This window comes from Gopherus evgoodei, chromosome 1, assembly GCF_007399415.2.
Source record: "Gopherus evgoodei ecotype Sinaloan lineage chromosome 1, rGopEvg1_v1.p, whole genome shotgun sequence".
Lineage (NCBI taxonomy): Eukaryota > Metazoa > Chordata > Testudines > Testudinidae > Gopherus > Gopherus evgoodei.
In genome coordinates, this window is record NC_044322.1 from 345,874,519 (window position 1) to 345,901,616 (window position 27,098).

The following is a 27,098-nucleotide window of genomic DNA, read 5'->3' on the forward strand; positions in this document are numbered from 1 at the left end:
GGCCCTCTGCAGTGCTTGAGTGAAGCCCTGTCTGCTTTCACTGTGCAGGCTCTGTCTGGCAGGACAAGTGGACAAGGCTCTGTGCCCTGGGCTGTGCTGAAGGGCCAGGGGGTGTAGCCTCCCTGCTCACAGATTCTCTGCCAACATCCCCAGCAGAGGAGCATAAATTCTGGTTGGTAGAAGCTGCAGCAATGGGGAGCAAGAAGGGTAGGGAGTCTAGTCCTGGCAGAAGAGACCACCTGCACAAAGCCCTGTCCTCTTCCCCTGCCACACAGACCTCCTCCTGACTTTGTCGTGCAAAGATTTCTTCATCTCTGTACAACAAGATCGGGAGTTGCTGAGTGCTGCAAAAGCAGCAAGAAATACCTCTGGCGAATGTAGATGAGTGCTAATTAAGTACTAAGCGGAGGTGCTAAAAAAAAACAGTGATGGCAACCCTAAGTGTAGTTTATACTATAGCTACACCTATATGTATTCATATTTGGGTGTATACTACATATAGTATATGTATGTGGGTGTATACTACATATAGTATGTGTATGTGCAAAAATTAATTATGATCTACTGCCAAATAGTATAAATACTGAGTTGTACATTACATACATTATTATATTTTAGTTTATTAGTACACCTCTACCTCGATATAACACTGTCCTCAAGAGCCAAAAAATCTTACTGCATTATAGATGAAACCACATCATATCGAACTTGCTTTGATCTACCGGAGTGTGCAGCATGCCCCCCCCTGGAGCACTGCTTTACCGTGTTATATTCGAATTCATGTTATATTGGGTCATTTTATATCGGGGTAGAGGTGTATATTTGATAAAGATGCTCATGTAAACAATTAGTGGGTTTTTTTTGATGTACAGGTCCTAGATTCGACCTAGAGAACACACCCAAAAGTGTCATTAGAGTTAGCACAATAGGTACCTTAAACTGTGGACTGATAGCTAGATAATAGTTTTCTTCTTTTGTCTCCTTAATTCATTGAGATTGCTAAGAGAGCACACTATCGGAAAAACATCAAATTCATAATAACTTGGGATGTTTTCATTATCTCATTCTTTTTAACAACCCAGTATTAATTAAGAGAGTGATTTTTATGCCTGTAAAAATCTTATAACAGCAGTGAATTGTAGTTAACAATGTAAATTAACTATCTCCAGTTATTTTGTTACATTGTTTAACCATGACTTACAGCACCCTTTAATTATTGTTAGTGCTAGGAAAATAGTCAGTGGTGTAGGTTTTTCTCTATTCTATTATTACTTTTTGGAACAATTCAAGGCATAATTCATAGTTATGATACATAAATATGTCAATGGTTTGATGTAAGGAGATAGGGACTGTTCCTCAGTTTATGTAAATCAGTATAATTCCATTGACCATAAGAAAGCTACTCTGATTTATACCAGCTAAGTATCTGGCCCATATCTTTCACAAAAATCATAGAAATCAGAGTTATTACACACCTATTAGATCAGCTGCTCCATCCCTTTACAATGCAAGGTTGTCCCTGACAGTATATTTCCTTGAGGTCTGTCCTGCATAGTTTGACATGTCTCTTTATCTACCATACTTCTTCACATATTGTTCTTAACCTGTTCTATGCCCTTTGGGATGACTTCTGCTGCCAAGACAGTGTTTCACAGGGCAAGGGTTATTTTATTTATTCTAGCCTTCTTTTTTCTTGTGACTTGAGTTCTTGTACCTTGTTTTGTTTGCAAAAGCAAAGCATCTTTGCAAGGGGAAAACAAAACAAACATGAAACTTTCCTTTTTCATTTTTCAATGTATGCGTGAGGAAGAAGATTGCAAGGTGGAGATGGGAAAAATCCTCCTTTGCATAATAAAAGGCATTAAGTTGTAGAGCACTGTCTCCTCTTCGAAGCCCAAGTCACCGTGTACTTGAAATATCCATGGGAAGAGGGCATGGAAGGGGGGGAAACTCCATAGCAGTCCTGTCACAGACTTTTTTTGGAGTCATATGGGTAGCATTTCAGAGCGATCAGATCCCAGGAGATCTACAGGAGGCCTGGAACCCCACGCTAGCCCTGGAGAACCTCTGGCTTCTCACAGGCTTTCTAACAGTGTGGTTTCACTGGAGCCATATTGCCCTGACTTCCTTCCAGCTGCTGCCTTCTCTGGGATTCCTTGCAAATGAACTTAGCATGGAGGGGCCTTGGTCTATATTAACTCTCCCTGTGACTTTCTATAAGGCTTATACCCAATTGATGTGCATGGCTATCCTGTCTGTCACCACTTCTCTACTCACTACCTCACTTTCAAATATTTCTTTTTTCTGGGCTGGGGGCTATGTAGCTTATACAGACCACTATTTGCTTCTTATATTTTTATGAGCCAGCAAAGGCAGACTGGACTTCCCTCTCCTCACGAATAGTACAAATTAGAAGCTATGCTAGTGAGTATGGTGGCTTGCCAGAGGATAGTTCCCTGGGGAGAGGGAGGGAACCCAGCCATTAATTTTCTGCAGAGGAGTTAGCGATGGGCGGTTGCAGAACCTGTGACTTCCCACAGGCTTGCAATGTGGCTGGGGAGCGTGACTGGGGAGATGGCTGAAGGACACATGGAGAGATGCAGCAATAGAAATAATTAATAATAATAGTGTGTGCAAAAGGGAACGTTGCCTTGGCAGCATCATTTATCTCAATTCTCTCAACCCTGCAAAATGCCTCCAGTTGGATTTGGCTCTATACTTGGATGGGCTGATGGAAGGGTATTTGGTGCACCCATCCAGGATGTGAAACTGAGCAGCATGCTGGGAGTCAACAGCTGGTGACGACCCACTGAAAACAAGTCTTATACAGGAACTGTATTGGAAGGTGCTTTCAAAGGACCCCAGTCAGATATTCTCTCTCTCTCTCTCTCTCATTTGAAGAGTGCCCAGCTCTAGCTCTCTGCCCTTTTAACCCCCTATCCAGGAAAAGAAAATCATTAGCAAATACAGAGCACAAAATGGTGTCCCTTTTCATATCTCTCAACCTTAAAACCTGCTACTATGCAACAGAAACAGCTGGGATACATGGAAAGTGCTCAAAATGTGAAACAATTGGGTTTTGTTGCATGTTGTGCTCTAGTTGACAGATTATGATGATCTTGAACTACGATGCTTGTTAAAGAAAGTTTGTGATACTACTTTGCTTAGGTTGCGGTGCACAAGAAAGAGGCTGCAGTGGGAAAGAAAGCACCCAACTTGTTGAACTCTGACACAAAACTGTCCATAGAAATAATAGTCTGTTTCCTGTTCCTATTAGTTCAATATAATAAGGGGAAAGGATGCAGATAAGGATAAGTAAAGAACACATCAGCGCTCTTCTGACTAATTTGAACTCAAATCAGCGGAGCCGGATGCTGTTCACCCAATGGTACTGAAGGAATTTGCTGAAGAAATCTTGGAGTCACTGGCAATAATATTTACGATATTTAAAAAGTGCCGGGGGGGGGGGAGGGGAGCAGCCAGGGAACTGTAGACCAGTCAGCCTGACTTCGCTACTAGAGCAGTGTATAAAACTTGAAATACTTGGAGGGTGAAGGGGTGATGGCTAGCAGCAAGCATGGATTTATCAAGAAAAAATCATGCCAAAACACTTGGTTTCCTTCTTTGACTGGGTAACTGGTTTGGTAGGCATGAGGTGGATGTAATATACCTGGACTTCAGCACAGTTTTTGACACAGTCTCACATGACATTCTGATACGTAAGCTGGAGAAATGTGGGTTCGACAGAACTAACATTAAGTGAAATACATAATTAGTTAAACAACTGCAAACAATGAGTGTTCCAAATTAATGGAATGATGTCAGAATGGAGACAGGGTTCCACAGGAATCTGTTCTGGAACCAGTGTATAACATTTTTATGAATGTCCTGGATGTAGGACTAGAGAGCATACTGAGCAAGTCTGCAGATGGCACAAAGCTAGTGGGCTTGCCAACACTCTGGAGGGTAGAGCTAAAATTAAGAGTGATCATAATAAATTGGAGAACTGGGCTATAGACAACAAAATTAAATTCAGCAAAGATAAATACAAGGTGCTACACTTAGGGAAGAAAATGCACCAATACAGAATGGGGGAAAACTGGCTTAGCAGCAGCACTGCTGAGAAGGATCTGGGATTTGTGGTAGATCACAATCTTAACATGAGTCAGCAAAATGTGATGCTGTTGCCAAAAAAAAAAAGGAAATGCTATTTTAGGTTGCATTAAGAGAGGCATAGCATGCAAGTCACGGGAGGTGATAGTACCACTCTATTTGGTGCTAGTTAGGTCTCAGCTGAAGTGCTGTGTCAAGTTGGTCACCAATGTATAGAAAGGATGTAGAGAAACTGGAAAGGATTCGGAGGTGAGCGACAAAATGATCAAAGGGGTGGAATGCAAGCCATATGAGCAAAGGCTGAAGGAACTGGGTATGTTTAATATGGAAAAGAAGAGATTAAGAGGGTTTATGATAGCGGTCTTCAGCTACTGGAAAGGCTGCCATAAAAAAGATGGAGAAAAGTTGTTCTCTTTTGCCACAGAGTGCAGGACAAGAAGCAATGGGTTCAAATTACAGCATAGCAGATTTAGATTGAATCTCAGGAAAGAAAACTTCCTAACCGTAAGAACAGCAGAACAACAGAACAGACTGCCTAGGGAGGTTGTGGAAGCGCTTTCACTGAAGGTTTTCAAGAGGAGGCTGGATAGCCATGTGTCTTGTATGGTTTAGACACAACAAATCCTGCATCTTGGCAGGGGATTAGACTAGACCTTCTTGCCCTATGGTTCTATTATTCTAACTCCACCTGTGACAGTACCTCATGTGATTACATTTTAGTTATAACTTGTCTGGCCTTATGATAGCCCAGTGCCTGCAATGAAAACACAGTGTTTGTATAATAAAACAATGACATCCTAAGAAAGTTTTTTTAAAATAATGAGTATGGAATTTGATATTATTACTCAACTCAATCCTTTTAATCTGGCAAATGGGACAAGAAGCAGAACAGATGACCCACAAATAAATGAGTTCCCCTTTATCTCCCTGGCCCCTGCCTTACTTGGATCAGAAGTTGACAAAAAATGCAGCTGCTGAGTATTTTATCACCAGATATAGGTAATGGGTTTTAGTCAGACTGTAAAAATAGATCACATACAGCAATACTACATCACTTTCCTTCTAGCAAATGATAATATTCAGGGAGTTGACATATTCAGGGAGGTGACATATATAAACCCTCCCACAAGTTTGGGGGTTGTGTTTTCAGTGTGGGGATTTAGATGCTCATCTCCTGGTAACACTGAAAGTCATAGGCTGAATCCTGGTGTATTTAGCTGAAAATCAACTCACTCTCTTTCAAGGTAAGTAATATGATGGAAATGTAATAATCTCCACCTATACAGTCCTTGGTTTAGTGGGAGAAGAGATCCCCAGGATATTTACTTGTAACTTGGGAGGAGGGGGCGGGAGGTAGAGCAGATTTTGAAAAGTTACACATATTTAAATGACACTGTCAAATTAATCATGCATTAAAACAAGATTTTTTTCTTCCCTCTTGAGGTTGCCAACTTTCCTAATTTTTTTGCAAGTGTTGTGATATTTGGTGATTTTATTAAAGCTCCAGTTCCTTGTCATGTGACTCTGTGGGAATCAGAACTTTGATTATTTTAACTAAGATTGTAGCCCTCAGTTGTGGAGAAAGCTAGAAAACGTGACTTTAATGCATACCAAAGGATCAAAAAAGAGAAGGCAAATGAAAATAACTCCTAATGTAAATGTTTTAAACATTGTGATTTTTAAGACATGATTCATAATTTTTGAATACGTGAGGTTGTCAGAACTGTTTATTATTAACACTGAGATGTTTCAGAATCCATGTAACTTTTCACTATTCATGCTATTTGTTTCCTATTTGTATTTCCCTCTGCTGGGACAATGACCATAAAGCAGTAGTCCCCACTCCTCCTTACCTTGTCTGCACCCCCACCCCCACCAGAGCTAGGAGTGGGACCACGGTTCCAGGAGGGGGGGATGCAGACAGGGGAAAAGTGCCAAGGCTGGGGCCACAGCTGGCGGTGGGGGCAGGAATAGAGCTTTGGCTGGTGCCAGGGGCCCAGTGGGTGCAGGGACTGGGACAGGAGTGGAACTTGGTGGTGCTCCCTCCCCGCCCCCCGTGGGGGGTGGCCTGAGCCCCAGCAACACCTCCGGAATGTTCCTCTGTGGCCTCTGTGGCCCCTGTGGATGTCAGTTTTGCTTTCAGGGACATAGGTCTCCAATGTCTGGGTTGCTAAAAATTGTCAGGCAGTGCTTATTTGTTCTGTGAGAATGTAAAGAACATCCTAGGAAAAGGCTGATACAGTTCTTAGGTTTTTGTAAAGGCTTTTTATTATTATTATTTTGGGCTATACTTGATTAGGCAGTGTTCCTTTAAACATGCATTCATAACACATAAATAGCCTGACTAAATGAAGCCCATGAACAAAGTTTTAAGGACTTTTCTTTGTTTCCCCCGCCCCTGCTATTCAGTGTCTCCCCAGAGGTTTGAAAAGATGTTTTAAGCTTTTCTCATAAAATAAAGGGGATTTCAAAGATCAATTTCATAGACAGCAACAAGTAAAAATACTTAAATTATCTTCATGCCCAGCATTGTAGAAAGGGATTACTGTTGGATAGTGTTGCTAATGCTAAAATTCAGTTTGTTAATGCTAAAATGAAATTGTTTCATGGTGCCATATATAATATTCTGTTTTTCATAATACATATAACATAGGGATGGAGTGGGTGTGCTCTGAACTGGAACTTGTTTTATCAATTGTTATATTTTTATCTCCATATGTTATTTAGCTATAAAATGATGATAGCTAAGAGTTACATACTTATTTCTATCTGCGATTGAATGTTGTCAGTAACCTTGTAGTTATTTGACAGTAATTAGCCATTACTCAAGATTTCTGAATTGCATAACTTGGGATGCGTCTAGACAGTTATTGCATTGTATTTTGTAGAAAAGCGATGAATGCTTTACAATTACAAAAGTAGGGAATTATGACAAAAGTTATTACCAACCAATTGCCAAACCGAGTTTGCTACTTTCATAAGTGCATAGATTTTTAAGGCCAGAAAGTAATTTTAAATCACATAGTCTGACCTCCTGGCCAAAGAATTTCACTAGGACTGGTCAGAAAAACTTAGAAGGAACAATATCCTGTTTGGATATGCAGTTCCATTGAAAGTGAAATACCAGTTGGAAGTTCAGACAATGTTAAAATGTCCTGTTTTAACAGTTTTGGAACACCACATTATAGATTATGCTATAATGCAAATAACTAAAGTCAAACTTGAAACAAGATGATATATATTTTAGAAGTTTCCTTCATAATTTTATAATATTAGGATTTAATTCAGATTGAGAACAAAGCCAAATATCAAAATCTTGACATCCTTTGCAATATGGACTTTTTGTTCTCTGCAGAGCTCTAAATTAACCCAGTTCCCTCTGTTCTGAGGCCAATAGCTTGTGTTTGACTAAATCATATCTTCCAGAAAAGCATCCAATCTTGATTTGAAGAAATCAAGAGATGGCGAATCCTCCACTTCCCTTGGTAGTTTGTTCCAGTGGTTAATCACCCTCGCTGTTAAACTTTGTGCCTTATTACTAACTTGAGTTTAGTTCCCAGCCATCGGCTCTTCTTATGCCTTTCTCTATTAAACTAAAAACCCTTTTAGTAACTTGGTATTTTCTCCCTGTATAGTGTATTTATACACTATTAGCAAGTCAACTCTCACTCTCCTTGTTGACAAACTAAACAAAGCTCCTTAAATCTCTTACTATACATTTTTTTTCCATCTCACAAATCATTACCGTGGCTCTTCTCTGTACCATCACCAACGTGTAAACATCCTTCTGAAAAAGACACCAGAACTGGACACAGTGCTCTCATATCAGTCTTGCTGATGCCATATACAGAGATAAAACTGCCGCCTTACTCCTTGCTACTCTATAGTTCATAAGTTCATATCTAAGAATTGTATTAGGCCTTTATGCCATAGCGTTGCACTGGGAGCTAATGTATGTCCACTCTGGTCCCAAGAATCCTTTTGATAGTCTCTGCTTCCCAGAATATAGCCCCCCATTCTGTGGGTATGGCAAGCATTCTTTGTTCCTAGATGTTTGCTCACATAGGTTTACCTAACCCTAAAAGAAAACAACTGCTTTACAATTAGTATAGCCTAAATAATTCACATCATATTAACAGAAACTGTTAAGAATACAAGATAGTAGAGGATGCAACTTGCAACATGCAGGAAAGAGCAGTTTTGCTCTTAGCCTGAGGTCTCAGGTGAATAAAAGTTGGAAAGTTCTGTGACAGTGGTGAGCTCTGAAACTAGTATAAATTAAGCTCTAACCCACTTTTTTTTCTCCTGTGTTCTACTCTATCTGGCACCAAATGCAGCCTTAGGGCCCAATCCTGCATAGTGGCTCACCACACCTTGTGGCAGGGGTGGCTCTAGGTATTTTGCCGCCCCAAGCACAGCAGGCAGGCTGCCTTCGGCGGCTTGCCTGTGGGAGGTCCCTAGTCCCGCAGATTCAGTGGCCTGCCTGCGGGAGGTCTGCCGAAGCCACGGGACCAGCGGACCCTCTGCAGGCATGCCACCAAAGGCAAGCTGCCTGCTGCCCTCATGGCAACTGGCACAGTGCCCCCCGTGGTTTGCTGCCCCAAGCACTCGCTTGGCGTGCTGATGCCTGGAGCCACCCCTGCCTTGTGGAGCCATATTTTTGTACACATACTTGTCAAGATTGACCAGACCCTAAACTGTGCTAGCACCTGCTAAAAACAAGGATCAGGTCCCATTTGAAAATTGGGGACCTTCCTGTTTCTAGCACTGAATGGTCATGGTTTAATGCATGTAATCAAATCGTAAACCTGCCATGGATTGAAGACTGAATAATGCACATCCTACACTGCATACCAAGGCACTATAATGAAAGGGTTGGAGGTCAGGGAGAGATGAAGGAAACATTTTTCCAGCAGGCAGATTTTCTAAAATGGCAGCTGTCTGAAGCTGCTCAGATGTTTGGAATGTTAAAATTAACACTGGCACAGATGGATTAGTGGGCAAATGCAGAGGAGGTGCATCACAAATTAAATATATCACATGGCTCTGCTCTTTACCTCATTATCACAGCATTTGTGGTATCTAATCTCATCCTATTTGATCTGTGCAGGTATTTAGAACACGCCCTCCCTGGTGGTAAATGAGCACCCATCATATGATATCAGGTAGAACTCCTGCTGACATCTCCAAGGCCATGGCATGCCTATTCAGAGCAGCACATGCACATTTGCTTAACTTCAAGATCATGCTAAATGCCACTGAAGTCAGTGGTCAGATTAAGCATGTGCTTAAATTCTGCCATAAATATGAATGGATGGAAGCATGTGCTTAAGTTCTTCCCTGAATCAGCATCTGAGAGTATTCTTCAAAGGCACCGTAATAACATATGATTTAATTATTATTAATATTATCATATTGTTACCCCTCTTGGTAACATAAACTGATATCATGGCCCCAGTGTTCTAAACACTGTACAAACAGTACATAGTAACAGCCAGCCCCTGCCCTGAACAGCTTACAGTCTAAATAGACAAGACAGACAATGGTTGTGGAGGACAGGACATAATATAAAAGCAGAGTGAACAATGGGATGGTGACATATGTCATGTTAGTTCTATGGTTCAGAAGGCTTTCAGTGGCAGGAAATTAGAGAAACAGAAAGATGTCCCCTGCTCACCCTTCACACAAGAGGGATAAATGAAAGGAGAACAGGTGGGGGAAAAGAGCTGGAAGGGCAGATGGAAGTGAAGAGACTCTGAGAGAAGGAACTGGGGTGAACAATTAATCAGCAGAGTGGAAAGAATGCCCAGAGTAAAAACTGAAGTATATACCCATTTCTCAAGTACTGCCCTGCTCCCCTGTCAGCACGTGCACACGCCTAGGGACTTGGGACACTGCACAAACGCTTACAAATACATTATCGTTAAGAACATTAGATGGTTTTAAAATGCAAGGACATCAGATAAACTATTTCAACAGCCTCGTGCTGCTTATTATGCTCTAACATTACTTTTGCTGGGTTCTCAAGGAATCTTCTGTTTGTGCACCTCCTAAGCCTGATTTGCAGCAAATGCAAATCTGCATTCTTTCAGTAGAGCTATACTTACACCAGTTGAGGACCGGGCCCTCTGTGTTTTAGAAGAATCTATTTTCACTGAAGGTTTGTTTTTAAGTATATCAATGTCCTAACTCTTACTTTTTGCAGGAATCACTGAAATTATTAATTTTTGTAACTCCTAATTCAACAATTCTGACAAATTCTTGTTTTATGCTGGCATTATATCACTGACTTCAGTAGATTTACTCCTGATTTACACCAATGTAAGTCAGGGCCACCCAGAGGATTCAGGGGGCCTGGGGCAAAGCAATTTCGGGGGCCCCTTCCATAAAAAAAAAGCAATACTATATTCTCATGGGGGCCCCTGCGGGGCCCGGCACGAATTGCCCCACTTGCTCCACACCCACGGGTGGCCCTGGGAAAAATAAACCTTCTGTATCTTGGCACAAATCCAGTTTTGACAAAAATTCTTTACAAGCTATCACTGGTTCTCAGCACCAGCTGGTGCTAAAAGGCACTAAAGCTCATTAAAAGGGTTGGACAAATATTTTCTGTCAAAACTTTTTCTGGATTGAAAACTAGGGGGTTTTAAAAAGCAGAAAAACATCACGGACAATGTCTGCTTTCCTTCAAAATTTGTTGTGGTTTTTTAATTGAAAAGCTGAAATTAGTCTGCCAAAACCTGAATATAGTTTGGGGTTTCAGAAGTGTGTGGCCAAATATTTGCTGCTTGTGGATTTAAAGAAACAATAAAAAAAATTCTGCTTAAAAAAAATCCCAAAATTATTGAACCACCTCAGCTTATGACCAGATGCTTGAGTCCATCCAGTCAGAGATTTTTCCAGGTTTCTGATACTCTGCTTGCTTCCTTGACTCATGTCATAAACAGATAGCTAAGGGTTAATGTCTCTTACACCTGGAAAGGAGTAACCTGAAACACCTGACCAGAGGACCAATCAGGAAACAAGACTTTTTCAAATCTGGGTGGAGGGAAGTTTGTGTCTGAGTTCTTTGTTCTAGTGTTCTGCCTGTACTTTCTCGGCTATGAGAGGATTTCTGTCTCCTGCTTTTCTAATCTTCTGTTTCCAAGTTGTAAGTACAAAGATGTTTGTTTTTTTGTATTTACACGTGTGTAGTTGCTGGAGTGCTTTGAATTGTATTCTTTTTGAATAAGGCTGTTTGTTCAATATTTCTTTTAAGCAATTGACCCTGTATTTGTCACCTTAATACAGAGAGATCATTTTTATGTATTTTTCTTTCTTTTTACATAAAGCTTTCACCCTCTGGGTGAAGTGGGAAGTACTTGTGTTTTCCAGGACTGGAAATAGAGAGGGTGGAATCCCTCTGTTTAGATTCACGGAGCTTGCTTCTGTGTATCTCTCCAGGAACCCAGGGAGGGAACACCTGGAAGGGAGAAGGGAAGGGAAATGGTTTATTCCCCTTTGTTGTGAGACTCAAGGAATTTGGGTCTTGGGGTCCCCAGGGAAGAGTTTTGGGGGGACCAGAGTGCCCCAAAACACTCTAATTTTTTTGGGTGGTGGCAGCTTTACCAGGTCCAAGCTGGTAACTAAGCTTGGAGGTTTTCATGCTAACCCCCATATTTTGGATGCTAAGGTCCAAATCTGGGAATAAGTTATGACAACTCATATCTGACTCCATAACTTTGGGTTCATTTAGCTTAGAACATAAGAACAGCCATACTGGGTCAAACCAAAGGTCCATCCAGCCCAGTATTCTGTCTACCAACAATGGCCAATGCCAAGTGCCCCAGAGGGAGTAAACCTAACAGGTAATGATCAAATGATCTCTCTCCTGCCATCCATCTCCACCCTCTGACAAACAGAGTCTAGGGACACCATTCCTTACCTATCCTGGCTAATAGCCATTAATGGACTTAACCTCCATGCATTTATCTGTTTCTTAGAGACTGGCTCCATGGGGTCCCTCACAAACTGGAGACGGTTACTGTGGGTTTGTCTTTAGTATAGCTTATGTACATACTCCACAAACTGAGCATTTGAGCTTGTTCCAAAATGTGGGATGAGCCTATAGTGTGAAAACTGAAATGCTCAAAATAGCACATGCATGAGAATGGACACAAGGTGCTAAAATTAAATTAACCCGGGGTTCTCAAACTGGGGGTCAGGACCTCTCAGGGGGTTATGAGCTCTCATCCTCCACCTCAAACACTGCTTTGCCTCCAGAATTTATAATAGTGTTAAATATCTAAAAAAAGTGTTTTTAATTAATAAGGGGGGTTGCACTCAGAGATTTGCTATGTGAAAGGGGTCACCAGTATAAAAGTTTGAGAACCACTGAATTAACCGCTCTGGAGCCTCATGGAATGCGGGGGGGGGGTCTCCCTTGGTAGGGTTGGGAAGGATATTGCTCTTCTCATGTGATCCCTCTCCTTCTTGCTAATTTTAAATGAAGCTACCCTCCCCTGACATGAATCTCCCTTTGGCACTGAAATTAAATACAGACTATAATTTGGCATTTGAGAAGTGAAAGGGATGGTAGCCCTAATGGAAAAGCTAAGAGCTTGGCTCTTCTGCAAGCCTCAAACTGCTGAATGAGCTTTAGGGCAGGGAAGGCTGTGCCTCCCAAACAGCCTGGCCCTGCCCCCATCCGACCCCCACCCACTTCCTGCCCCCCCGACTGCCCCCCCTCAGAATCCCTGACCCATCCAGCTCCTTCCCCCTCACCATCCCCCAGAGAACCCAACCCTGTCCCTGTCCCCTGATGGCCCCGACCCCTATCCACCCCTCCGCTGAGTCCTGACAGACCCCAGAACACCCACAATCCACCCCCCCGTCTCCTGACTGCCCCCCCAACCTCTGCCCCCTCCCTGTGCCCTGACTGTTCCGGGGACTTCCTGCCCCTTAGCCAGCCCCGACCCCTTACCCCCGGCTCCCCCCTCTCCCGGAGCCTCAGGCCATCCAGCAGCGTCCCTCGACAGTGGCAGCGTGGCTCCGGCGAGGTCCCTGAGCTCCGCCCCGCTCAGAGCCGCGTGATCAGGGGGCGGGGCTGCGAGCGCCAGGAGGAGCTCAGCTCCCTACGCTCAGCCTGAAGCTCAGGCCCCGCCCCCTGATCACGTGGCTCTGAGTGGGGCGGGGCTTAGGGGTTGCGCAGGAACCACGCTGCAGCGGTATCCAGGGATGCTGCTGCATGGGCTGGGGCTCTGGGAGAGGGGTGGAGGCGGGGTCGGGGTCGGGCCAGGTCCGTGATGGGAGTGGGAGCCTCACCAATTCTCCTGGGGGCCCCTGCGGAGCATGGGGTTTGGGGCAAATTGCCCCATTTGCCCCCCCCCCTTCTGGGTGGCCCTGATGTAAGTGAGAGGAGAAATCAAGCCTAAGGAAAAAGGTCCTATGGACACACATCTGCTCTTAGACATACATGCGTTTGCCATTTGCCCTGGTTCAAATAGCCTTATTTATAATGCTGTACGTCCAGAAAATGTTGAAGTCAATTCAGCTACACAGGGAGCAAAGCTGTCAGGTTAAGCAGAGTTAGTGCTAACTCATATCTTCATTAATTTACCTAAGGACAGGGCAGAGTTTGGTTTATTCAAAGTTTATTTTAGATTGTTTTATGCATAGTAGATATTTTCTGCATGAAAAGTGAAGGGTTCAGTCAAGATGTAGCTAATCAGGGCATAAACTTACAGCTTGTTGGAGTCACAGAGATGTGGTATGCACAATTTGCTAGAGGCATTATTATGTACTTTAAAACACTGCGTTTCTTTTTCACTACCTACAACTGGCCACTGACAGAGGCAGGATTCCAGAGCAGATTCCTCAGTGGTCTGATCCAGTGTGGCTAATCCTATGGTCCAAATTCTTTAGTCCCTACTCGGTCCAAACTCTCATTGCAGTTTCAACACTGTGGTAGGAGTTTTGACTGAACAATGATGGAAGAATTTGGTTGGATGAAATGAAAATAAAAATGAAAAAAGAGTTCCCAGTGTTGCAGAGCAGTAGGATTGTCAAGATAACTTCATGCAACAAATAGTTAAAGTTCCAAGGAGTCTAGAAATAACTTTTTTCCTGCCAAGACCTCATAGATAGAGGGGGCTAGTTTTAGTATGTTAAAACTTATCTTCCTATTTGTTTCCCATCATGTACTTTGGACTTTGAACTCTTGATAATGATTTTTCTCTCTCTCCTGTTGTATTAGCAGTTTCTGTTGATAAGATCGGTTGATGCACCGAGATCAGTTATATAAGGACCTGAAGCCTAGAAACAAGCTACCAACGTGCACACTGAAAAAGAAGCAACATGGGCTGTAGCAGAAACTGTGGGCTACTCACGGGGGCTATCATTGGTGGAGTACTGGCGGTGTTTGGAGGTGTCCTCATACCACTTGGAGATTACCTTGTTGACAGGACAATAAGAAAGGTACAAGTTATGGTCTCCTTTAAATCTCATATGATTTGGGGTTATTTTAGGTCTCAGAACTTTGGTTGGGAATATCTTTTTTCAGTGTTGAGAAAATTTGCACAATACTGCAATTAGACCTGAGGGCTTTTCTTTACTGAGGACGTGAATTCAGGCTGATCCAAGCTTTTAGAAAATTGCACATGCCAAAAATAGCTTTTAGTATTTCAACATAAATTAGTTTGTTTTTCTTCTATTCTCCTTCTGTTTCATGTTTAGCATGAGGGGTTAGTGGTAAGAAATAGAATCAGAAATATAGGGCTGGACCTTGAGAGATCATCTTATCCAGACCCCTGCTCTGAGGCAGGACCAAGTATACCTAAACCATCCCTGACAGGTGTTTGTCCAGCCTGTTCTTTAAAACCTCCAGTGATGGGGACTCTACAACTTCCAAGGGAACTTCCAAGCCTATTCCAGATCTTAACTATCCATAGAGTGAGAAACTTTGCTTAATAGCTAACTGAATCTCCCTGGTTGAAAATTAAGCCAATTACTCCATGTCCACTGAAGGTAGGACATAGAGAACAATTGATCACCCTCCTCTTAATACAGCCCTTAACATATCTGAAAACTTTTATCAGGTCTCCCCTCAGTCTTCTTTTCTTAAACTAAACATGGCCATTTTTTTTTAACTTTTCCACATAGGTCAGATTTTCTAAATCTTTTCTTATTTTTGTTGCTCTTCTCTGGACTGTCTCTAGTTTGCCTACATCTTTCTTCAAGTGTGGCACTCAAAAAATGGGCACAGTACACCAGCTGGGGCCTTAGAAGTGCTGAGTAGAGAGGGACAATTACCTCCCATGTTTTACATATGACAGTACTGTTAGTACACCCAAGATTATTCGCCTTTTTCACAACTGTATGATATACAATGTATCACATTGTTTGCCCCAATTCAGCTGGTGATCTGCTATAACCCCATATCCTTCTCAGCACTGCCTTACCAGTTATTCCCCATTTTGTATTTGTGCATTTGATTTTTTCCTAAGTGTAGTACTTTGCTCTTGTCTTTACTGAATTTCATCTAGATTTCAGACCAGTTCTCCAATTTGTCAAATGTAATATTACAGCTGAATTTTCTGATCAAATAATTTGCAATTAAACTGCTCTGTGTATAGCTAACAGAGAATCTGGCAACATATGTTGTAGATAGGACTGTCCAGAGAACAAAAAATTGAGTTTGCAGAAAATAGTAAGCTTTCACCATCTTTCTTTCTGAACCTTTCTCTGGCTTCATGAATATTTAGTTACTGTGGAACAACTTCAACAGGAGAAATTGAGAGAGAGACTCTATATAGCTGAATGGTTAAAATATTTACAAGGGATGTGGGGACCTTGGTTCAAGTCCTTGTGCTCTCCCACATTTGAATCATCGTTGGAAGTGAGTGACATGCACAATTGGTGTAAATCTGCATAGCTCCACTGACTGTAATAGAAATACACCAGTTGGCCCTAATCCCACTGCAGTCAATGGGACTTTATCCCAGTGGCTAAAGTTTAGCATGTGCATAAATCTTTGCAAGATTGAGGATCTGGCCCATGCAGTTTTGGAAGCTAATATTTTTTTTTTACTGTTACTTTATTTCCTTTGTTTGTTAATGTTCAATTGCTTACTAATCTCTGAATCTTTTTTTTCCACTTATGGCAAAAATTCAGCAACAATGTAGCCACTCACTTAGCTTCAGCTAGTAGGAGTATTCTCAGTGATGTTAGGTTCTGATCCTGCAATGAAATGCCTTCTGGTTGACCCCTGTGCCTGCAGAGAGCCCCTTCAAAGTCTACAGGAGTCCAACTGTGTCTGCCTCCTTACATGATAAGGGCTTACATACTAGAAGGGCTGTGTGCAGAACAAGGGAAGTACTGCCCAATAGAGTTGGATGGAGAAACATATTCCATTTTGTGGAGGAGTTTGCTATTTTGAAACTTTGGTTTCATTCCAATTTGAAACAAAATTAAAAATTTCAAAATTTTCCATGGGAGGAGATGAAGCTCTAGGGTCCCTGGCTTTGGGATGGTTTGCATGGTGCACTCTCTTAGAGTCGCAGGCCCTGGAAGATCAACTTCCCCAGCAGCCCACCAAGCAGCTGCCAAGGAGACAGGTGAGTGAGCTGGAAGCCAGGCAGGTTACCACTGGACCCCTTGTTGACTTCCAGAGGAACTTAATCAAAATCAATTGATTAATCGGCAAATTCCAACCAAAAAAACCCTGCTTCACTGGGATTATACAACCAGTTCTAGTACCTAGTTTTGTTCGGATGCAGAGAGAAGCCACACAATAGTTAAAAACACTGGTGTGTCTCACTAGGTATTTAATTACACCTGTCAACATTTTAGGAGAAAGAAATCATGCAACAAACATTTTCACAAACATTTTCTTGAAACTTGGAGGAACATGTAATTACATAAGAACATAAGAATGGCCATACTGGGTCAGACCAGAGATCCATCAAGCCCAGTATCATGTCCCCTGACAGACGCCAATGGCAGGTGCCCCAAAGGGAATGAACAGATAGGTTATCATCAAGTGATCCATCCCCTGTCATCCAATCCCAGCTTCTGGCAGACAGAGGCTAGGAACACCATTCCTGCCCATCCTAGTTAATAGCCATTGATGGACCTATCGTCCAATAATGTATCTAGCTCCTTTTTGAATCCCATTATAGTATTGGCCTTCACAACCCCCTTTAGCAAGGAGTTCCAGAGGTTGACAGTGCATTCCATTAAAAAAATACTTTCCTGTGTTTGTTTTAAACCTGGCCCCTTATTCTTGTGTTATGAGAAGGAGTAAATAACACTTCCTTATTTATTTTCTCTGTACCACTCATGATTTTATAGACCTCTATCATATCCCCCTTTAGTCACCTCTTTTCCAAACTGAAAAGTCCCAGTCTTATTACTCTCTCCTCATATGGAAACCATTCTATACCCGTAATCATTTTTGTTGCCCTTTTCTGAACTTTTTCCAATTCCAATATATATTTTTTGAGATGGGGCGACCACATTTGCATGGAGTATTCAAGGTGTGGGAATACCTTGGATTTATAAAGAGGCAATGTGATATTTTCTGTTTTATTATCTATTCCTTTTTTGATGATTCCCAGCATTCTGTTTGCTTTCTTGACTGCCGCTGCACATTGAGTGGATGATTTCAGAGGTCTGTCCACAATGACTCCAAGATCTCTTGAGTGGTAACAGCTAATTTAGACCCCATCATTTTATATGTATAGTTGGGATTATGTTTTCCAATGTGCATTACTTTGCATTTATCAACATTAAATTTCATCTGCCATTTTGTTGCCCAGTCATCCAGTTTTGTGAGATTCTTTAGTAAGTCTTCACAGTCTGCCTGGGGACTTAACTATCTTGGGTAGTTTGTATCATCTGCAAATTTTGCCACCTCACTGTTTACCCCTTTTTCCAGATCATTTATAAATATGTTAAATAGGACTGGGCCCAGTACGGATACCTGGGTGACACCACTATTTACTTCTCTCCATTCTGAAAACTGACCATTTATTCCTCCCCTTTGTTTCCTACCTTTTAACCAGTTACCAGTCTTTGAGACAACCTTCCCTCTTATCCCTTGACTGCTTACTTTGCTTAAGAGCCTTTGGTGAGGGACCTTGTCAAGGGCTTTCTGAAAATCTAAATATACTATATCCACTAGATCTCCTTTGTCCGCATGCTTGTTGATTCCCTCAAAGAATTCTATTACATTGGTGAGGCATGATTTCCCTTTACAAAAACTATGTTGACTATTTCCCAACAAATTATGTTCATCTATGTGTCTGACATTTTTGTTCTTTATGATAGTTTTAACCAATTTTCCCGGTACTGAAGTGAGGCTTACTGACCTGTAGTTGCCAGGGTCACCTCTGGAGCCCTTTTTAAAAATTGGCATCACATTCGCTATCTTCCAGTCATTTGGTACAGAAGCTGATTTAAATGATAGGTGACGATGACAGTTAGTAGTCCTGCAATTTCACATTTTAGTTCCTTCAGAACTCTTGGGTGAATACCATCAGGTTCTGGAGACTTATTACTGTTTAGTTTATCAATTTGTTCCAAACCCTCTTCTAATGACACCTCAATTTGGGACAGTTCCTCAGATTTGTCACCCAGAAAGAATGGCTCAGGTTTGGGAATCTCCCTCACATCCTCAACAGTGAAGACCAATGCAAAGAATTCATTTAGTTTCTCTGCAATGGCTTTTTCGTCTTTGAGTGCTCCTTTAGCATCTCAATTGTCCAGTGGCCCCACTGGTTGTTTAGCAGGCTTCCTGCTTCTGATGTATTAGAAAAAAATATTGCTATTACTTCTGGAGTCTTTGACTAGCTTTTCTTTAAATTATTTTTTGGTCTTTCTAATTATATTCTTTTCTATGTTTTTCATTAGGATTCATCTTCCACTTTTTAAAGGATGCCTTTTTGCCTCTCAATGCTTCTTTTATGTTCTTGTTTAACCACAGTGGCTCTTTTTTGGTTCTCTTACTATGTTTTTTAATTTGGGGTATACATTTAAGTTGAGCCTCTATTATGGTGTCTTTAAAAAAGTTTCCACTCAGCTTGCAGGGATTTTACTTTTGGTACTGTACCTTTTAATTTCTGTTTCACTAACTTCCACATTTTTGAGTAGTTCCCCTTTCTGAAATTAAATGCTACAGTGTTGGGCTGCTGTGGAGTTTTCCCCACCACAGGGATGTTAAATTTAATTAAATTATGGTCACTATTACCAAATGGTCGAGCTATATTCACCTCTTGGACCTGATCCTGTGCTCCACTTATTAACTATGCATCACTGATATAATCTTGAGAGATACTCAGATTTCTGGACATTAAGTATTTACTTTGGATTAGACCAGAACATTATTTTAATCTCCTTCCGTTTTTTCTACACTTGGAGTATTTCTGTTGCTAACATTATTGTACATTCATTTACTTGATATAGATATATTTTTGAGATTACTTTTGTGACAAACATCTTTGCGAATGTCTACATGAGTTTTGTGGCAATGATGCATATGTATAAATTCTTAACTTGTGATTTCTAAATGAGATCATCTTTCTTTTTTATTTCTTTGTGATTTGTTTCAGATGCTTGAATTTTTCACTATTCAGCTTCTCTGATTAAGAGAGAGCATCACGCTGAATAACATGGGTTAACTGAAAAACTACTCTGTAAAATGGTACTGTAGGGTTCCATTTTCATTGTTGTTCTAAATCTAATATGCACAGTTAAAACTGAAAAGATACAGCTAGTCCTGTACACTCATACTGAGCCTGACTCAAGATGGATTCCTTCTTCCTTGTGCATCATCACTAGTCAAACCAGTCTGGATGAAAATTTCTTCAGGAAAGTTTCTCAGGTTCAGGACAGAACATTCATTAAATAGAGGGAATGCAGAATAACCAAAACTCTGATGGTTTAGAGCACTCAGCTGGGATTTGAGAGAACTGGGGTCAAGCCCCTACTCTTTATGATTCAGAGTAGGAATGTGACCCTGGGTTTTGTACACCTCAGGCATACCCACTGCATTACTGGCTATGTGGGGGTCTCTAGCCAGCTCTGCTGTTTTGGGGTATCTGTGATTTTTTTTTAATGAAAAATGTACGTCTCTGTTTAATTCCAAAATGGAATAAAAACAAATTTTGAAACCAACATTTTTTTCAGAAAATGGAATTGTCACTTTCTGTCCAGCTCTATTGCTGAAAGTGAAAATGCTGTTTTTACAAAGTTGCTTTTGAGTCTAGAATCATAGATCCATATTTCAAAGCTTTCCACACTGGGCTCAGATCCGGTGGGAGGACACTGGCAGTACCACTACCTATCCTAGCTCTGAGTTAATCCCTGTGGCATGTAGAGGTTCATGGTGGCTCTGGGAGATATAATTTGATATACATCCAGGTTCAATTAATTTGGCTTAAACTTTTATTGCTGGGATTAAGGAAGCAATGGTTTAACAAAGCAATTTGCCCTTTCACTTGCTGAGGGTCGAGATCCGACACTTCACAACTATGGTGAATAAAACAGCCACAAATGAACTTCTTATTGACTTATATCCACATCATGCAATCGCCAGGAACCTATACAGTTCACCCCAAAAAAATCCTATTAAAGCAAATGGGACTTTGACATGAATAAAATGGGAAAGTTTTGGCTCCACAAATTAACGCCATTAAACAAGTCTTGCCAAGAACAGCTGAATTATGTCTTGCTGGTCTGTCCTGAGGTACACAGACAAAGCCATGAACAGACGCCTGAATAATGCCAGTGCTTCACGTGTTTCTGCCCTCTGGGCCAAACCCTGCAGCCTTTACTGAAGTCAGTATGAGGTTTGCCTGCAGGATTTAACTCTGTGGCAGTTCTTCCCTTTCACTGAACATATTTATTTCCGTTTCAACTGTTTTTGTTTTTACTCCAATAATTTGAGGATAATAAATCCCAAAACAGATGCACTTAGTAGTTTGACTCTAACTCCACCATTATCTCCTAGATAAGGGCCTGTGGGCAGGTGCTTATCATAGCTTGCTCTAAAACAAAGTCCACACAATATGTGGAATCAAAAAGTCACCATTACTGCAGTTCAGCTTTCTTAACAAAAACATGGCAATAGCAAACTTCAGCCCAGACATTCTACCCAGATTTCACTGCCTCTAGGGGCTCTATCCTGTGGAAATGGCAGACAGCCAGGACACTATAAACAGAGTAAATGCAGGACTGTCTTTATTTCCTGTTTACATGGATTCTTACCTCTTTACTATATGCCCTCTGACCTATGCCTACACTGCAGCTGGGAGAGCCTCCCAGCCTGGGTAGACAGACTCATGCTAGTTCCATTCCAACTAGTGCACTAAAAATAGCTCTGTTGATGCTGTGTCTTGGGCGGCAGCTCAGGCTCTCAAGCTCGCCTGACACCCTGGTTCTGTGCATGGGTCACTAACCCGGGTCTCTGGCAGAGCTACACTGTCCGCACTGCTAGTTTTAGTAGGCTAGCTCGAGTGATGTTAGTGCAAATCTATCTGCCCAGCCTGGGAGGCTCACTCCCAAACACAGTGTAGACCTGCCTCTGGTGGCCACTCTGAATAGTGGTTCTAAACCAGAGATGGGGAACCTTTTTTATATCAGGGGCCATTGGCCTGCAGGAGGATGCAGAAGCTCAGGGCTTTCCCTAGGTCCTGGGATAGGGCCAGAAATGAGGCGTTCAGAGTGCGGGAAGGGTCTCCATGCTGGGACGGGAGTTGAGGTGTGGGTGGTGGTGCAGGGCCTGGGAGGATCTTAGGGTGAGGGGGTACTGACCTGAGGCAAAGGGTCGGGAAACAGGAGGGAGTTTGGAGTGCGGGATCCATCCAGGCAATGCTTACCTCAGGTGGCTCCCGATTGGTGATGCAGTAGGGCTAAGGCAGGGTCCCTGCCTCCCCTGGCTCTGCGCTGCTCCCAGAAGTGGTCATGTTCAGCCCCTAGGTGGAGGGGCCAACTGGCTCTGGGTGGTACACATTGCCCCCGCAGCTCCCATTGGCTGAGGTTTCTGGCCAATGGGAGCTGCAGAGCCGGCGCTGGGGGCAGGGGCAGCGCACAGAGCTTCTCTGATTGCCCCTGATTCTGGGGGTTGCAGAAACATGCTAGTCATTTCCAGGAGCTGCATGGACTTGACTGGACTTTTAATGTTCTGGCAACCCCAGCTTTCCCCTGCAGAGGAGTGAGCCAGTGCTTGCCTCTGCAGCCCCACAGGAGGTGGAAGGGTAGGAGGCACCAAGGCTCAGGGCTTCTGGCTTGCAGCCTGGACAATTGCTGTAGGCTGCATAAAATGAAGCAGCAGGCCGTAGCCCGCCTGCGGGCCATAGGTTCCCCACCCCTGCTCTAAACATTCACAACTAACATCATGTAGCCCCGAGTGTTTAGCCTACACCCTGGATCCTCTCTTTGTATATCACACTCCCATCCAGGGCTGGTGTGGTTTGATTTAGGCAGAGGCCTATTGAGGGAATCTTCACTCAGGCTGCCTCGCTCCAGCCCTGCATTGTCTGGGAGCTGCACTGGTGCTATACTGTGGCCAGGCACCTTCGAAAAGAGCAGCCGCAGCCAAGAGCTTACAGCAACAATGCAGTTCTGGCCCAATCACTCCCCAGAACAGCTCTCAGGAGATCTGTGTCTTCCTGTGCACTCCCACAGACACACCAGCAGTAGCAGCCAGGCAGGGACTAGGATCCAGCGCCGCTCCAAGCCAGCTATAGCAAAGCTGTCAGAGGGGCATTTCCCCTTTTAAAGGTACCTGCTGCTGCCTCATTAGGGCTCCAGTTCAGTTCCCCCTAACATTAGAGATTGCGTGGTGGACAGAATTTCCATTTCATGAAGGATTGTGAGATTTGGGAAGCTGGCTTTGTTCCAGTTAGGTATGAAACCCAAACATTTTGAAATTCTCCACTGAAGAAATTTTGATTTTTAAAAAATAGTTTGGATCGATCAAAATGTTTTACGTTTGCATTTGACTTTTAAATGTTACTTTATAATATAGAATGAAACAAAGTCAGTTCAAAACTGAAAATGAAAATGTCTCATCTAGAAAATGTCGAAACAAGACTTTTTTGATGTCATTGGACCTTTTTCTCCCTCCCTTGTCCCTGACCACACCCAAACCCCCGTCCGGTTTGTTGAAATGACAGGTTTTGCAAAGCATTCTGATTTCAGTAGAACAGCATTTTCTGACAGAAAAAGGTTTCATGGAATTTTTTCTTAGCAGCCCTACCCAACACCTCAAAAGGTGTTTTAAGGAGATGCTTAGGCCAACAAAATCTCTAATTCTGGCCTTCTAACCAACTCACCTTATCTACCTGGGGTAATGATCCACCTGCCTACGTGACTTGGTAGAATCCAATGTTCCTTAACCATCCAACTTCTGATAACAGGGATATCCCTGATAACATGTTGGCATCTTTTAGGCAAATGCTACCAGCCTGCTACAGGCTCATAACAACACAGTACTGAAGTGTTCCACTTTCATCTTGCTGTGCAAGTTTCACATTGCCAAGATGAATTTCCTGCATACTAAGCAATAAACCTATCAGTGATAATGATTACTATAACTCAGCACTTTGACTCTCCGCCTATCTATTATCTATCATAGGCCCGATCCTCCTTTCTTTTATATCAGTGGGAAGGGATCACACTTGATTAACAACAGTGTATTTGGAAGGAGAATTGGGCCCTGCTTGCCTGTTCGGGCTGGTCCAGACTGGGGGGGGGAAATCGATCTTAGATACACAACTTCAGCTACGTGAATAACGTAGCTGAAGTCGAATATCTAAGATCGGATTACTCACCCGTCCAGATGGCACGGGATTGATGTTCGCGGCTCTCCGTGTAGATTCCGGAACTCCGTTGGGGTTGATGGAGTTCCAGAATCGATATAAGCGCGCTCAGGGATCGATATATCGCGTCTAGATTAGACACAATATATCGATCCCCGAGCAATCGATTTTAATCCGGCGGGTAGTCTGGACGTACCCTTGATATCAGTGATACTAACTAAATTCCTTGCTTTGAGCCCTATACGTAATAAGTAGTAATAAAGGGCCTAATCCTGCAGTCGGTAGTCAGGGCCTAACTGATTAAAAACCTTCATTGACTTCGATAGAATTTTTTTCGCATGCAGAGACTGAAAAACCACTGCACAGTTTGGTCCGATAAAGCCTGAGTAAGGACTTTAATCTACATAAGACTCATCATTGTCGTCATCACTTTTAAAGTAGTAAATAATTAAAGCAAACTAGAAAATATAACCTTGAGAATTATTCCTTCTCTGAGAATATATTTGAGTGTATTTTACAGAATACGGAATGCACATTTTCCGTTGCAGAAGGCAGCTGATATACTCAGAAAATGGCCAGGTGTGTGACAAAGCTGAGATAGGCCAATAGTAGCTTTGCTTCAACCTGAGGCGCTCACAACATGGGCAGCTTGAGCTTCCCAGAAGTTGGCATCTTTTGGAGGCCTGTTCAGAGACATTGTCAAACAGCAACTTTCCTTGTTTTAGTTTTTTCATCACCAAACATGTCAATTTGATTGTTGTGAGGCTTCAAAATGAAGCCAATCCCCATTACTTTTGATTCCCTGTATTGTTAATCTGCTAGCTAATGTATGGAAGGTCGGGATAAAAGGGGTAGGTTCAATCCAGGAGTAAGTGAGTGAAGGTCCCATTGATTTTTCACATTTAAGCCGTGGAGAGAATTTAATCCTGTGACAAGTACATTACAGAAGCATTAAATCTTGCATTCAACACACTATAATCAATAAATGTGATATTAGAAATGGTCAGAAACTTTCCATTGAAACATAGTTTTGGGGGGAAATAGCTTGTTGACTAAATGGAAATATTTGCAGAAAATTTGCTGTCAAAAAAATTTGGGTTTTAGTTTTTAAATAAGAATGTTCAAAGTCTGATTTTTTTTAATGCAAACCCAAAATATTTTCCAAGAAAAATGTGGATCAAAACAATATATATATATATATATATATATATATATATATATATATATATATATATATATAATATTTGTATTGAAAGTTTTTGCAAAAAAAAAAATAATCAGTTCCTGGCCTCCCCTATATGAAATTATCTGGGGTCTGAGTTACTACAGAGAATTATTTCCTGGGTGTCTGGCTGGTAGGTCTTGCCCACATGCTCAGGTTCTAACTGATCACCAGATTTGGGGTTGGGAAGGAATTTTCCGCTGGGTCAAATTGGCAGAGACTTGTTTTTTTCTTTTTTGGGGGGCGGGGAGGTTGTTTTTTTTGAGTTTCTCTGCAGCATGGGGTACAGGTCACTTGCACGTTTAAACTAGTGTAAATGGTGGACTGTCTGTAACTTGAAGTCTTTAAATCATGATTTGAGGACTTCAGTAACTCAGCCAGAGGTTATGGGTCTATTACAGGAGTGGGTGGGTGATGTTCTGTGGCCTGCAATGTGCAGGAGGTCAGACTAGATGATCATGATGGTCCCTTCTGAATTTATCTCAGTCTGTGGAGTCTTATCCATTTATCATGGATAGCAATCAAGCACTTGGAAAGCATATTGTGGGTTGCACTTGATTTCCCAATATCCTTATTTGAGCTGACAAATTTTAGAGACAGCAGAAACTATTGAGGCTATAGCCAAAGCATGGAGTCCCTGTCTGACATTTCATTGTAAAGACCGGCCAAGAAAACAAGACAATGCAGCATGTGGTGAGCTGCTCTCCGTGATCTGCAAAGTCCCCAGCCGTGCTCTCTAGCCCCAATTCTGAGAGGGTATGAATGTAAAGGACAATCCCAGCTTTCATTTAAAAAAAGAAGTCTCTAGCCCTTTTCTTGCAAAGGCTTCTTTGAAAATACAAACTGATGTCCAGCCATAGAGATTAACATTTTCTGCTTTGGTAACCCCCCCTTCCCCTCTAGCCACACAGGGCTGGATTTTCAGACCTACTAAAACCTGGCACCATGTGTTCTTGAAGGGAGAACAGACCAGTTAGTGGTTTTGGAATGCAGTGCTTCGGAGGCTCTGACTTCACTGCCAAAAGAGGTGAGGTATTATCATAGGGCAACGAATGCGTGTTAGCTCTCCTGCTGTAAAATGCTAGTGGAGATTAGGCGCCTGTGGTTTTACCATAAGATTAACTAGGCAATGACAACCATAGGCGCACATCTAGTGTTGCTTTCACTGAGCTACATCATGGTAAAAACTACAGGTGCTTTATCTCCACTAGGATTTTACAGCAGGAGAGCTAATGTGCATTCATTATCCTGTGGTCAAAAACATGCCTTTTTTGGCAGTGACGATATAGCCACAGCCTGCCTTTTATGGGACTAGAACCTCTGCCAGCTATCTCTTAGCTGAGGCTGCGGCAAAGTCAGTGTGGTCTCCTGGATAAGGCCTAATAGCATGAGAAGTAGCTTGGCGTTGTGTAGTAAACATGGGGCTGAAAGCAAGGGACTCCTGCATTCCAATCCCAGCTCCTACACAGCCTCTTTACACAAAAATCAGACTATTTTAACTATCCTGTATGAGAGTAGTACAACCTTCCTAGTGGATGTAGTTATACTGGTACAGGCACCATTATATTGGTATAACTGAGGGTACACCAGGGGTTGTACTAGTATAATGATCACAGCCCTCTCTGAAATTGTTATACTAGTACAAGAACTGTGCATAGACCAGGCCTTAGTCAAGTCACTGAACCTTTCTGCCATTGTCTCCCCTTCTGCAAAGTTGGCATGGTACCTACCTCCTGGGAGACGGGGAGGGCCAGTGTGGTGATTCAGCACTAAATGTTTGTAAACCATTGCGCTATCTGTTCCACAAATGAAAAGAATGGCAGGTATATATGGGGTCAGGACTGAATTCCCACAGGTGAATCACCTCCAGTCCGAGAGGATGATGAATACAGGCAACAGCTCGATTTTGAGCAGAGGGAGTTGTACAGCTCTTACATGAACTCCCTTCTCCTGGTCATATGGGG

At 42.3% G+C, this 27,098-nt stretch overlaps 1 protein-coding gene across 3 annotated transcripts in view; it reads left to right on the forward strand.

The window, feature by feature from the left end:
* CD36 (CD36 molecule) overlaps nt 1-27,098 on the forward strand; it is an 81,378-nt gene that overhangs the window by 29,259 nt on the left and 25,021 nt on the right. Inside the window, exon 2 of one of the 3 annotated variants that reach the window (XM_030554293.1) lies at nt 14,348-14,568. The exons of 1 other annotated variant lie outside the window; for it this stretch is intronic. In XM_030554293.1, the coding sequence (XP_030410153.1) occupies nt 14,449-14,568 (120 nt within the window). In that variant the 5' untranslated portion in view covers nt 14,348-14,448. The remainder of the gene's footprint in view (nt 1-14,347; nt 14,569-27,098) is intronic. One more of the 3 variants, XM_030554298.1, reaches the window with a different exon arrangement.